Source organism: Canis aureus, chromosome 28 (genome assembly GCF_053574225.1).
Source record: "Canis aureus isolate CA01 chromosome 28, VMU_Caureus_v.1.0, whole genome shotgun sequence".
Classification (NCBI taxonomy): Eukaryota; Metazoa; Chordata; class Mammalia; order Carnivora; family Canidae; genus Canis; species Canis aureus.
The window spans coordinates 13,649,394-13,664,490 of record NC_135638.1 but is presented as its reverse complement, the minus strand read 5'-3'; the positions used below and the strand labels follow the sequence as shown (position 1 = coordinate 13,664,490).

Genomic DNA, 15,097 nt, shown 5'->3' with positions numbered 1-15,097 from the left:
CTAGTAACAGACACCGTGTGGCTTTGGGAGTATCCAGGGTTAAAGGGCACAGACATCAAGGATCCAGAGCTTGCCAAAGAAAACCCTTGCTTCACCTTTTTGCCCGAAGACCAGTCTCCAGTTGTCAGGAAGGGGACAGCTAGGGCCGCTGATAGGATGCTCTTTGCTGCAATTGCTGCTGGGGTTATGCCTCCCTCAGCCACCAGGTGAGTGGGGTTCCCCATAGCCTGGGGCACTATTTGCTCTCTGGTTGCATTTCTTCACAAGAGTAGCTGCCAGTGTTGGGTAGACATCGTCAAAAATTTCCCAGGCTTGTGAGGATGGCCTGTTGGCATTGATTTATAGCGTGTGCTGGGTAGCATGCCCCAAACCTCATTTAATCCCCAAGACAACCCTGTGTGTAGTAGGTTCTATACTATTAGCCTTCACGTTGTATGTGGAAATGGGTCTGGGGAAGTCCCACAAAGTGCCCGTGGAGCTGGGACTCAAACTCGGGTCCTTTTCTGCAGTTTGCGATTCTAACCACGACACTCTGCAGCCCGGTCATCAGGCACCTGCTCCTTCCTGTCACTATGGGGAACTGACTGCTAAAAGCCCGAAACCCTGGGTATGCACCGAGGCACATAAGGTAACATTCTTGACAGTCCCAAACACCAAATGGATTTTAACAAGCTTTTATAATATAAAATTGACTTTTATTGCAATTTAAAAAGAACAAAGAGGATTTGATAAGTGCCTTTAATTACAATGTACCTGCTATTTACATGTAATCATATTTTTGTACACAGCTTGAATAAGGTTCATTACATGTAAACTATAAGATATCACAAGTTAAACTCCAGCCTTTTGGGAACATTTAGAATAGAAATACTATTGGGCAGAAACACACAGAAAAAAAAAAACCCATTTCAGTTCCTTACGTACCATTACTGGATGAACGATCAAGATTTGGCCACAGAAGAGAATTGTAATTATGTGTTGAATTGAAACTTATTCTTAACATGACTAACAGTATTGCTATTATTTAAACCTTAAACATAATAATTGGATCATTAAAAACAACACAACTTTAATTTATATAGCACCTTTCTTCCAGAGATCAAAGCATTTGTATTTATATTATCTTATTTGTCCCCATAACATCCATATGAGGTAGGCAATGGTTGGTATCATGATCCCCATTTTGTACATGGAGAAATTGAGGCACAGAGTCGTTAAATCATTTGTTCAAGGTCACACAGTAAAGTCAATGCTGGAACAGTGACCACAGAGCTGTGAGCTCATCTCTAAATCCCATGTTTCTCTTTAGGTTGTCCTCTCCGAGAATTTAATTCAATACCTCAATTCACTTTTCCAAGAAAAAAATGTGCATTTTTTTCTCCCATAAAAATTGTTGAAAAACTATATTATAGGCAAGAAACAAGCACTGTGGGACAGAGGATAGACTGATGCCACATTCTTTTACTGAAGTCTTTTTGTTGGCTTTTTTTTTTTTTTTAAACAAGGAGTTTCTTTTCCCAGTTACAACAAAGTTAGGTTTGTAAGGGAAACATATTTGAAAGGATGTATCTAGTTACCTCCAGATTATAGCTGTAGTAGCCATATTATGCAATTCATAAACCAGGCTTATTCCTAGGTTTACAAAGAAAATATCTAAAAATAACTTATGTCTTTGAGGTCAGCTTTTTCATTTCTACACACTTACAGTTTGCTCCTTAAGCAACTCAAAGTGGTAGACAGGGAGCGGGGACAATATATTTTCCAGAGACACATGCACATGGAGACATAGGGGTGGGAAGTCTTGCCTATGCCACTTAGTTCATATTTTATGTCTAATCCCTGTCCTGCTTGCCAACCCCTCCAAGTCAAATAGTAGCTGGTACTTGGGGAAAAAAAATTTAAATGTCAAAATCTGAGGCATAAAGCATTTCTCAAATGCTTGTTGACTTGTACATAAAACTCAGCTTATCTGGCATTTTTCAGATGCTTCTCCCTAAGAGGTAAGCCCTGCTGACACTGCTGCCAAACTTCCAGGACACCAGGAGGCAGTCATGGGGTAGCCCATCAGAATCGTTTCTAGGATCGCTCTGGGAAATAATAAGAAAAGCCTATATTCAAAAAATAAGTTCCAAAATAAATAAATAAAGGCAAGCAGGCCTAGAGGTAAGTCATGAAGACCATGTCAGATTCATTTATGGATTTTACATTAAAAATAGATAAAAATGTGTCAAAGGAATATTCAGAGACAGACTTGGCTTTTGGTTTTAGCCTCTTCACCGAGGGAAGGACACTGCTGTCTTTCAAGGCAGTCTTCATTGCTTAAATGGGGAGCTAAAATTAAAACTTTCCCTTCAGCTTAAGAAGGGAAAAAAGTTGGTTTTAAACTCCTAGTTTTCAACTTGTTAACAAACAAAACAAAACCAGATAGTATAGTTAGAGTGTAGGCTCTGGGGCCAGGACTGGTCTTTCTTCTAGCCTTAACTGTCCCAGTGAGGGTCCCTAACACTAGTTGAACTGCTGAAAATTAAATGTGTGAAGAGAATGAGCAAATGCCAGTTCTATTATCTTGGGGGGGAAATTACACTCAAGAATACCCACCCAAATAATTAACTATGATGACTTAGAGAGTGAGGTTAAAAACAAAAAAACAAAACAAACCAAAAAAAAAAACTAAACACATCCTGGATCCTTAGCTGCATAGAAAGTGAGACCATGAGCCACTGCATCACCCATCCACCTATGCGAGTGCTTAAAAGGGATCTGGGTTCTTGCTTCAAATGTCAGACAGTCTACAAATGGCCAAATTATTCAATTATTCTTTGGTAACTCCACAGCTAGATGCTTGAACATTCAATTCAGAGGCACTGTTTCCCGAGGGAACGGGGACAATGGCTCCATGGCTAAAAGAAGTCACACTCAGCTTATTTTATAAGTGATGAATTTTTTAAGAAAGAGTTTTTCCTCAAAAGAGTCAGCATCCTCCTACTTTGCAGTGAAGTACTGGTGGGTTATTCCAAGGATTTAACTGCCCTGGAACTTAGGAGACACCGGGCAGTCTCAATATATTGTGTGTGTGGGGGGTGCAGTGAGCTTACCCAGTTAGAGTGTGGGGCGAATTTTTCTGTAACTGTGCGCTGGAGTCCTCAGTAGAACTTTTTGACATTCTCTCCCACAGCCGCCGAGTGCCCACCATTCTCATGAAGGATGTGGGTAAGAATGAACATGGTTTAGCAAAGCCCACGACAAATGCTTCCCTAGGTGGACCTGTGGCCTTATCTCTCAGCAGCCTGTGACACAGGAAAATGTGAGTTGGGCAGAGCTGTTTGCTCATGGGGGGTGGGGGGGTAGGGGTGGTGTTGGGGCATGCTTCTATGCTGACAGGCAAGATCTGTGATCTGAGGATCGTGTCCCTATTGGAAAAGATGTGTTGGGATGTCCTATGAATAGCAGAGAGCGGCTCCGGTGGGGAAGAGGAACAGGGGTGGTGCTGTGCAGAGTGGCGGAAGGTCACCTGTGTAGGAGGAACCAAAGTGAGACTGGAAGAAATAGTGGCTTCATGACCCCACGCTTTAGGCTTGCTCCTTAGAGGGACTAGAGTAAGGAAGGGGGAAAAAAATTGAAGATATTGAAGCCAATAAGAGATATTTTCAGACTTGAGGGTTTAAAAATTCCCAGTATTGGAAACAACTTTCCCACTCTTTTGTGGATTGGATGGTTTGACCACAACAAAGACTTTGAGACTGAAGAGGCAAAATGCCACTGAGGAGCGAGAGGAGAGCTTTGAAACTGGTCGGGACCACCTAAGAGACAACATGTCACTTTTTTGAGAAACTATTTTTATGAGGAAAAAAATGCATGAATGATGAAATGCAAATTCCTATTTGTTTAGCTAGATTTCAAGCTTTCCCTGAAAACATGAGGTGCATTAATAATACATGATATTTAAAAGGTAGCAACATTAAAACTGTTGCCAATATCATACACAGAAGGTTTGAGGAATGACCGTTACCAGCCTTTATAATCCATTACATAAGGTGATCTGAGACATCCAGAGCATAATACATTTTTAAAAAAATACCCATAGCATATAAGTGGTGAGCAAAGAAAAATCTAATTTAAATACATAAGATACATGATTACCAAACTGAATGCTTAAAAAATTGCCCTTTTAACAAAAATTGTAACATTTCTCATTCCATCTGGCATCAAGAGGAATCTGAACTATGATTTCTTAGTTAAATAAAGAAGAACCTGGGAAAACAATGCAGACTTTATAGCTCTCAGAGACTGGATGTAAACATACTTAAAAATGAGCAGTAGGAAAAAAAACCCACTTATGAATATTTGTTCTCTTCTGGACCATGGTTTTTTAAATTTACTTTCATACTTGCAGACGAAGACTAATTTATCATGGTTTCTCAACTGATGTCTTTAAGTCAAGCACTTTCTATTGTGTTCAACTTGTCCAATGCCACTGTCAAGAATAATGTGTTTAAGAAAAGGTACAACACAGAGCAAGAAAATACTACCACAGGACGAGGAATATAGATTTCACTGCCCCCAAAAAAGCCATATTTGATATTAGAGACACATGTTCCTATTTTTCACATCAGTCACTTATTAACACCTACATTACACTTTAACTTTGCCCAATTACACAGTACAATAAGCCTGTCAAGATTTCCAGGAAAGAACCATCCGTACCTACTGTGCTTCCAGCAGCCCAGATGAAGCTGGCCAGGTGCTGGAGGCGACACTTTCCGAAGAACGGCATCACTAGATCACAGGGACTCATCGACTAGTACAAGGAACCCAGGGGGAAAAAAATGTCATTTACTCATTTACAAAATCCTACTTGAGTCTCGAGCTGCAGCTCTGAGGTCATCCATGTCCCTGTCTCGAGCCGCCTTCTGTCGGGCACACGATGTCACTGCTAAACTCCCGTGGCTTCCAAAGAGAATGAACTAAAATGCAACCATGTGATGACAGGCCACCGCTCCTGCCACCTGCTGCGGGGGTCACCTGGCCACGGCTCCATCCTGGCCCGCGTGGCTCCTGCTTGCTTTCGGGCCAGATCTCTTCTCGACAGTACCTGCGAGGGACACCTGTTTACCTTTCCTCCTGGCATGTTGGGCACATAATGAGCCACCCAGAGAAGAAAACGATCTTCAAACACCACTGTTTGTCAGCTAAGAAATTATGGACACAATTTAGAAGCTGAATTTATTAATTAGAAGAATGACATGAGGGCAACTTAAGAGGGTTTTCTTGTAATTACTAAAGGAAAACTATTGGCTAACTTTTTTTTTTTTTTTAATTCTGCTTTTATGACAATGGTCATCACACTAGTAGGGTAGACATTCCAAATACATAATAGAATGTATCATCACTAATTAAGAACCAGAACAACTTTATATATATGTGTATGTATACATTTAAATCTATACGAATGTATAGTGTATACACACACATATATACAGACATAGTTTGTTACTGGCTAAATAAATGCTTTAATTAGAAAAACGAGAATCTAATATGAGAAATAGACACAGTGACATCTTGAGGTAAATTTTAGTTCTCTGTGTTGACTACCTATCGTTAGCACTCAATTGGAATTAACTCTTGGATTTTGAAGGCAGAAAAATCAGTAATTAGCCTTTTCCCCATAAAGGACGGCAGTATTTTCAAAAGCTTTAATAGACCTAATGATGCAACTTAGTGCAGGACTGGAAAAAAAAATGTGGCCCACATACTTGCAAAAATTACTTTTTTCTATAATTTAAAATGTCCTCAGACATTTCACATAAAAGTATGACAAAGGTCATACTTTCCTGCTGACTGCATTTGAGAAATAGTAAAAGCAGCATAAAAAATTCTTCTAAACTTTCAAAATATCTGACTAAAAAACAAAGATTCTACTTTTAGGCAAGATGAGTTTATAATTCTGACTTATAAGACAAAAAAATTCCTAAAACTTACTTTATTTGTATAGTTTTGCAAACCTAAATTATAACAATGCATAATATGGATGTCAAAGTTGAACAGAAAAAATGTGTTCATGTTTCATACATTTAAACTCTAACATTTAGCTGAACATGAAACTTTTTAAAAGAAGCTATAGGCTTTTGTCCAACTCAAAGACTAGCATAGATTTTCAACAAATAAAGTAAAATTGATGCAATTTATGAAATATTGTACTGTAAGGTCAAAACCACGATGATGCATCAATAAATATACTTCAGTTAGGTACCCAATGGTCTAAAGAGCAGAGCCAGCTCCTAAAGTTTACTGTTTCTCCCTCCCCCAACTCTCATGGATTGTGCTATTAATTTTTCTTTTAGGATCTCTACTAGAGGGCCTTCTAGTTTCTTTTAAAATACACTTTTGATACTTTAAATCACAACTTAGCGCAGATTCTCAAATCAAGATATTTCAGTGCATATTTTATGGCTATACTGCATAGCCTTTATTTCAGAACTTCTGGGGGAAATTCTGATAGCGAAATTTCAGGATGACATGAGTAATTTATAAAGAACTTTTCTCTCTAGAAATGATTTTACACTTTAGAGATCATACCCACTTCCCTGGCAATAAGTAAAGACACTATGAAATACAAGAAAACTTTTGAGTGGTCAGGCGCTCGGAAAGGACGTTATTGCAGCAAGCACAACACTAGGTATGCGATGTGACACAGATCACCCGGTGCTAAAGGAACCTCATGGTATAGAGATTGTTGGGTCAAACTCAATACTAAGCAAGCAATGAAAATCACCAGGCAAAACAGTGCTTATGAAAGATGTGAATTCAAAGAGCAAAGACCTTGGTGCCTTCCCGATAACCTTTCCCCCCCACCCAAAGGTATTCTGTTATTACCATCTAGTGACGATTGTGCTTAGGCTCATGAGGTCCTCATGGGAGAGGCTAGGCTGACTGCAAAATAATGACAACCAACCAGCTGACCCCAACAAAGCTCACTTGACAATTTCAGAAACGTCATTATTCAGCAGTCATAGGATCAAGCCATGAATGCAAGGGATGGAAGAGACATGCCAATGAGCTGGTTCCTACCATTTTCAAGATGCTTCATCCTCCCAATTGCATCCTTTGTCACAATGGGTGAAAACTGTAAGATTATTTGACCTGAAAACCCAAGGATATCACAGTAGTATAGAAGAATTGCCTCTTTTTTTTTTTTTTCCTCTCTCAGTGTAGGCAAGGGTCCCTTTCTATAGCCACACTGCGTAGTAGCAGGGTCCTTTTCACAGGAAAAGTGAACAAATTTCCCAATGTTGGCCTTATAAAAATCTAAAGAGATGATAAAATTCAAACCAGGCTGAACTCTTAATCGGAGTTATTTTAGCCACTGATTTTTGTAAAATGAAGAGGAAAAGAATCTCAATAGGCAATTTGCATTTGCAAGCACTGGATTGCAGAATCCATCAATATAAATTTTCTTAAAGATGTAACTAAATCTTAATGGAATGATAATACTTTCATGAGGTTAATAATACAGTCATCCCTAGTCATATTTCATTCTTCTATTTTTTCTTTACCATTTCAAATATTTCAGTATTGCCCACCACAAATCACTGAAAATGCTCATTTATGTTCATTCCACTTATTCTCTAGTGAGCCAGATGACTTTGACCAGGGCTCCAAGTACCATTTGAAAAGTTAAGTCTTTAAAAACCTACAATATTTTAAACACTTGATTAGAAAACAGATTAACAACTATGTGTAATTATCTAGCTTATGTGCTTTATGGTGTTTTTTCAAAATGAGTATAAATCATTGTACATAAAATCAAAATAGTTAATATACATTTTTTCTGGCACTTTCTAGAAATTAGGCGTTAAACATAAAACATCTTATAAATTTATATAACAAAAATAAATGTTTACATTTTGATTTTAGATAGATTACCTTAGGGTAGCAAGTTAACTTATGAAATCTCACACTGTTGGTGTGGCAGAGGGATCATCAGAAATACACATTCAAGTCCACAGCCCTTCAGAGACGGACGCCATGGCTGTCGTCCAAATATGTGGTCTGTGTCCCAACATAGAGATTAAGGCTCTCTGTTTCAGAGGAATGGGCTCTGGGCTAAAACAAGTATAGAAGTACCACAATATTTGTTGAAAATACTGAAAAGGCTCTGAAGAGTTTTCAATACTGGGGTGGGGGGGGCACCCTTTGACTAGAAAAATAAAATAAAGCATCTAAAAATGACTTCAAGTACTTTGGGAGAGGTTGCTGATGTGGACTGCCCAAACCAGAAGGTATGAAGCCCTAAGAAGCTCGAGGGGCAGCCCCAGTCCTATCCACCTGCAGGGCTCCTTTTTCCAGGTGTGGTTCTCAGAAGAGGACTGGTGAGCTGATGGTAACCAGCAACCACAGTCTTTTTTTTTTTTTTTTTTTACCATCTTGAGACACCAAAGTTGAAGGCAAAGGCCAGGCCTTGTGGGAGAGTTTTCTTGGAATGAACCATTAGAAGTTGGAAGATTTCAAGGGGGGAGAAAGCCATACATTTAAAGGTGAGGAGCAGAGACCAAAAGGGGAAGAAAGGACGAAAAACCTGGCTCTTGTGAATGGCAGTATCTGGGGCAGGTGGAGTCGTGGTTCTTGATGAGTGCAGTTCTTCCCTGCATCTTGGTTTTCCCCCTGCGCACAGGACGAAACTACTGGTGGCTGGGATCTTTCCAGAGGGTGATGGTGCAGAAGGGAGATGTGCTTGGGTGTGCCAGTGCCCCCGGCAAGCAGGGGCACGCTCAGGTGCCGTCAGGTACGTACCTCACTGTTTCCAACCCTGGCAAGCAGTCCCCACGTCTTCCATTGTCTTCAGATTCCTAGAGCAGCATATGAAGTAGGGGTTGATACCGCCTCTTGTCTTCCACAGAAGAAGTGCCCCCAGCAGCTGATTGAATGCCAGCTGGGCTTGCCTTCTGGGCGGCTAGAGCCTGGTGATATCCCTGCCTTGCTGCAAGTCCCCAATGCTCTCATAGTCATTCTCCTTCGGGAAAAGGCCGCGCTGGCCGTTGGTCTCTGGGGTGGCCTTTTCTTCCTCTCTGTTTAGAGTTTGTATTGCTTCATAATCAGGCTCAGGCTCCTCACCGGGTCTCACTGCTGGTGGAAGCGTGCTGACACTGTTTGGGGTTTTCTCAAAGTCTTTAACAGTAGCATAGAGATCATTACAGGAAGAGGGGGATCTCTGAGTGGCTCTTTGGATGGAGGTGTAGGCGGACTCTGGTGCCTTAAGGGTCTGTCCTGATTTATTCCCTGACTGTCCAGGTTTATTTACTGATGAATACATGGCTGAGATCTAGAAAACAAAAAGGTGAAGTAAATAAGCTTCAAGTTTGACCTCTCCCTCCCCCTTTAGACTGACAAGTTAAGATATTTAGCACTTATAGGGATGTGTGTCCCTGTAAGGCTTTTTTTTATTTTTTATTTTTTATTTTTTTTTGCCAATTTTCCCCCCAGGTCTGGTGAGATATTATTGACATATCACATGGTAATTTGATACATATATATACTGTGAAATGATTAACAGAAAGGTTAGTTAACTCCTCCATTACTACAGTTACCATTGGTGTGTGTGTGTGTGTGTGTGTGTGTGTTTGTGTGTTGATAACATTTAAGATCTACTCAGCGGAGCATGTGAGTGGCTCAGTGGTTGAGCGTCTGCCTTTGGCTCAGGGCATGATCCCGGGATCTTGGGACTGAGTCCCTATCAGGCTCCCTGCATGGAGCCTGCTTCTCCCTCTGCCTGTGTCTCTGCCTCTCTCTCTGTCTCTCATGAATAAATAAATAAAATCTTTTTTTTTTAAAGATTTACTCTTTCAAGTATGATAGTATACTACTTTTAATTATAGTCACCATGATCTATATTAGAAGCCCCAAGACTTATTCAGCTTATAGCAGGGAGTTTGTGCCCTTTGACGAACATGTCCCCATTTCCCTTATTCCCTAACTGCTGGCAACCACCATTCTATTTCCTATTTCTATGAGTTTGGGTTGTTTAAATTCCACATGTATGTGAGAACATGTAGTATTTGTGTTTCTCTGACTTATTTCACTTTTAGCATAATGCTCTCATGATCTATCCAAGTTGTTACAAAAGGCAGAAATTCCTTTTTATGATTGAATAATATTCCATTGTGTGTACGTGTGCATGTACACATGTATATATATATGTGTGTATATACACACACACACACACACACAAATGTGTATTTATAATGTGTGTGAGTGTATCTCTCTTATATTCTTTATCCATTCATCGGCTGATGGACACTTGGTTTGTTTCCAATCTTGGCCATGGTTGAGTAATGCTGCAAAGAATATGAGAGTGAAGATATGTCTTCAAGAAAATGATTTCATTTCCTTCAGATATAAACCCAGAAGTGGATTCTTTATTAACTGTACTAATTCTGGAGCGTACTTCCAGAGAACAATTATATATGGTAGCTTCAACTTTGTAAGTAGACCAGACATATTGGCATAACTCCAGGAAAACCAGGTTCTCTCTGGGTCATCTGAGGGATGGGAAGTTCAAGAGGCCTCCAGGTCCTGACTAGAGTATCATGTTTCATTCGATTTCGATTATCAGAATGCTATTCCACCTGAAAAAAGGCTCTACTACTTTAAGAAAAAAAGGGCAGAAAACAAATGTGAGGTGAATGGTTCTCAGAATGTGGGCTTCAAACTGGCAGCAGCAGGATCTGGGAATTTACTCGAAAGGTAAGTCCTCGGGCCCCATCCCAGAAGCACTGGATTGGAAATGCTGGGGGTGGGGCACAGCACTCTGCTGGTTTTCATGGGCACTAAAGTGTGAGAACCATTGAACGAGACTATTTGATCCACTCTTTCTGCATCAGAGCGGTCTGAAAAAATAGGTCCTGGATTCTCACTGGCAATACACATACATCTGCAAAAGCATCATTTTCCATTAATTTTCAACTTCTCTGCATAATACTGGTTAAAAAGACATTTGCAGAAGGTGATAATTTTTTTTTTCCTGTGGGAAAAATTCATTCTTATTTGCCACCAGCCAACTCAGAAGTGAAATTCGCAGACAATGAACTTACAGGGTGCTCTTTCCTATGCGAAGAGTGGGCTACTTTCCAGACACACCTACTCAGTCTTGCTAATATACCCCATATAACCTCTACTATCAAGAGGGATTTAATTTTCTTTGGTAATGATAGATTAAACATACTGATAAAGATTTTTTTGGGGGGAGTATTTTATTGTTAGAAATCATGGTTGGAAATAAGTAGAAATATCCTTCATTACCTATATTTATCTTGGCCATAATGATTGATTTATTCAAACACCCAAGAAATAAATGAACATGCCTCCTGACAGATGCTTGGCTTCCCAAGTGCAGAGAGATATTTTCTTGCTTTCACATATCTCACATACTGTGGATGAAGTTTCCAGCTGGCCGCAAACGCTTCTTAAGACAGGCCTGCCGCATGCTAACCGGTCATTTGCATGAGAACTTTTCACTGCAGGCTGGTGGTTCTGTTTTGCCAGGCCTTGACAATCCACAGATTTAGAGCCAGAGAAATCTTATCTTTGGGAAACTCTTGCCATGTGGGTCTAACCCTTCTAATCAATATTAAATTAACATTCTCATCTTAGAGATTTTAGCGGAAAAATTACTCTTGAAAGGAAGGTGTGTAATTTCTTTGAATTAGGAAGAGGTAAGGTAAGTTGTCTGCTTTTCACGGTGAGGAACAGACATACAGAACTTATTATCTGAAAGGTGGTCCAAGCCGAAAATGTGGACAGATGAAAAAGGGTAAATCATAAGATGACAGTGAAGAGGGGACTCTTCACCTTCAGGGAAGCATCAAGGACAAACATGCCTTTACCTACATTCTTTTTTTTTTTTTTTTTTTTACCTACATTCTAACAATGGGGCTTGGCCTGCTTCAGCTTCTCTCAACTCTCTTCCCCATGATGCCTGCCATCAATACCCCTGCTGTTTGTAATTACTTAGGTTTTACAGGCTCTTTCATTAACTAAAAACTTGATATTATCTTTGGGCACCAACCTAACCATGCAGAGGATGTAATTTTTAATGCATATAAAAGATTCTCAAGTCTTCTGATGCTCTGTTTGAGTATTTGCCTTCTAGAACTATTATTTCTATTTTGTAGATGGGATCCTTTCAAGCCCCCTTGCTATTTACCTTCACAATTTTTCTCTTTTATATCTTTCATTTTTATTATTCAGACTGTAAATTGTTATGTTCTCATAAATTACTCTCTACCTTTTCCCTATTTCTCTTTCTATAAGTACCCCTTCCCCCATCTTTCTGTTAAATTGGGATAATAGTACTTAAAACTCAGATCGTAGTTTCAGTCTGGACTAACATTGTATTGCATTAGAGAAATAAGTGACTTCCATAATTATTTTTTCTAAAACACTTTCCTAAAATGAATACATGAGTCACAGTTCTTTAATCTGTGTTAAAAGTCGACCAGTATATCAAGGTCCTATTTTCTGAAACCATTAACAATCTAAGATTAGAAGAAAAATAATTAAAGTTTTTACTTAGTCTCAACTTATTTTAAAGGACTGGTTTCCAGATCTCTCATATATTCTATTTTCTTGTCCCAAGTGGGATGGCTCTGGTGCAGTGTGGACCAGACGGCTGGAATAAGGCAAAGGAGCTGTCATGGGCCTGGTAGGAGGGCAATGCCATGGTCTGGGGAGCGAGGGCGGGGGTGGGGGTGGGGCATACAGGGGACATGGAAAGAGTGGTGTGTGAAAGAAACCCTTTGAGATGGAATTCAGGGAACATGGCTATTGATGGAATCTGAGGACAGCGAGGAAATGGGGTGTCAAAGATGATGCCCGGGGTTCTGGCTGGTGTGACCAGGTGACTAGACGGCAGGTCCATTCCCTGGGCCAGGAAACACAGAGGCATGTGGGCATCCATCACCTATGGAAAGTTCTTCTGCTCTTTGAACTTCCAGCGTGCGACTGTAGTCTATTCCACATTTCAATACTCTGCAAAGTGCTATAATAGGAGGGGATGTACCTGCATATGTATGTCATTTTTCTACATGTACCAAATTTACCGTGCTAGGAATTCCAGACGGAAGCTTTATGCAGCTAGATAAATTAAGGTGTTCCGCTCTCTGAGCCTAGCTCGATATAATATATATACTGGCTTTTATAAACTTAATGCTTCTGTGAAAAGTTAACCGGTGAATATCTAGCCCTGGTTCTTGGGAGGATATACAGTCCCTCCTTGTTGGCTGCTATGTCTGACTGCTGCTCCAGCCCGATTTGTACTTTCTGGAGTTACCTGCTGTCTACCTCCAAAATGCCTCATTGAAACCTTCCCCTTCATCTCCCAGACTGGATTAAATTCCCTACACCCACCTGTTCCAATTTCCTGTATTTTCCAACCCATGATTAATTTCCTTTAAAGGTGGACTTCCTGACTGCTCACTAAGCTCTCATACTTAAATTTCTCTTTTCTCATTCTATTTTCTCCCCTCCTCATTCTATTTTTTTCTTTTTTTTTTAAGATTTTATTTATTTATTCATGAGAGACAGAGAGAGAGAGAGAGAGAGAGAGAGGCAGAGACACAGGCAGAGGAAGAAGCAGGCTCCACGCAGGGAGCCCGACGTGGGACTCGATCCCGGGACTCCAGGATCACACCCTGGGCCGAAGGCAGGTGCTAAACCACTGAGCCACCCAGGGATCCCCTCTATTTTTTTCTGATGCTTCTTTCTTCCTCAGTTTCTTTTACTTAGGTGACCTGTTCATCCTGTCCTCCCCCTTATCTTACCATCTGCCAGTTACTCTCTCTGAGCCATTATAAAGCCAACATCCCCAAACCCTGGTCTCCAGACATATGCTGAAGAGTATTTTAGCTTTTTTTGGAGAAGGGCAACATTGACAGGCGTTTATGCAAGGAGAGAAACTATACTTTAGAGTTTTCCAGTTATTTAAAAAGCAACAAAACTCACCTCTTCTTCTGTTAGAGTTGGGTCCTCTTCCCGGGACTTGTATGACAATGAACTAAACCTCTGTTAAAACAAACACATGCCAAGGGAAGGTATAGTTTGAAGTCAATAATCCAGCCTTTCTTTTGCATATGTTTTGACAATCTAATAAAAATGTTTTCAAATGATTTTTAGGGAAGAAATCTTTCTACAAAGAAATTACGTCAAGCAACTGAGGATAAGCACTTCTAAAAATTTGTGTGATGTTTTTCAACACCCAGTAGTGTTAAATACCCAATGCCCTTTCCAGTCACTGGTGAAATCAACCCTCAAGTGAGTCCTTAATGCTGCTCCATGTCATACCACACTTGTTAGTATACCCGGTCCCGGCTCTCCTAGCTGTCTGCCTCCTAGCTTCTTTTCTCTCCTCAGACTCCAACACCTCCTACCTCCTCACCCCATCCTTACTCTTAGCTGGTGACCTTGAGAAAAACTGAAGAAATCTCCATGAACTTGTACCCCACCCTGCCCCCCATCTCTGTCTTCACCAATTTTCCTTCCTCCCTGTCACCAAAGAACTTTCTAAGCCCCTCTTTAATTAAGGTGATGAATGAAATCCTGTCCCCTCACATCTATCAGGAGTACGTGCTCCAGCAATTCTCCCATTTTCTTTAGATCATCAGCTTTTCCCTCCCTATGAAATCATTCCTACCCACATGAAACCATGCTGTTATTTCTGATTCTAAAAACAAAACAGCCCATCCCTTTATTAGCAGAACCTCCTAAAAGAGTTGTCTAAAAAAGCTGCCCAAATAATGGTTCCTTCCTATTCTTTCTCTAAACCCATTTCAGTCACGCTTCTGACTCTGACACTCCACAGACACCAATATCCACCATGTAGCCAATGGGACTGACAGTCCTCAGCCCTCACTTTCTGATTCATCGCTGTTCTTTGCCACAGTGGCCACTCCTCTGTCCCTGAACCTTCTTTACCTGGCTTCCAGGACACTGAACTTTCCTGTTTTTCTTTCCTATTTTGGTGTCCTCTGTTCCTTTTCTTTCCCAGACTTGTGCCCTGGGAACTCCTCTAGATGCCATTACACTCATTCAATGATCTCATCCAATG

At 40.4% G+C, this 15,097-nt stretch overlaps 1 protein-coding gene across 3 annotated transcripts in view; it reads right to left on the bottom strand.

Moving 5' to 3' along the window:
* Nucleotides 1–673: 673 nt before the first annotated feature.
* The window catches only part of PAG1 (phosphoprotein membrane anchor with glycosphingolipid microdomains 1), a 137,783-nt gene continuing 123,359 nt past the window's right edge, over nt 674–15,097 (bottom strand). For all 3 annotated transcript variants that reach the window (XM_077876450.1, XM_077876453.1, XM_077876452.1), the window contains 2 exons: nt 13,996–14,055; nt 674–9,319 (listed from right to left, as the gene is read on the bottom strand). In XM_077876450.1, the coding sequence (XP_077732576.1) occupies nt 8,951–9,319; nt 13,996–14,055 (429 nt within the window). In that variant the 3' untranslated portion in view covers nt 674–8,950. The remainder of the gene's footprint in view (nt 9,320–13,995; nt 14,056–15,097) is intronic.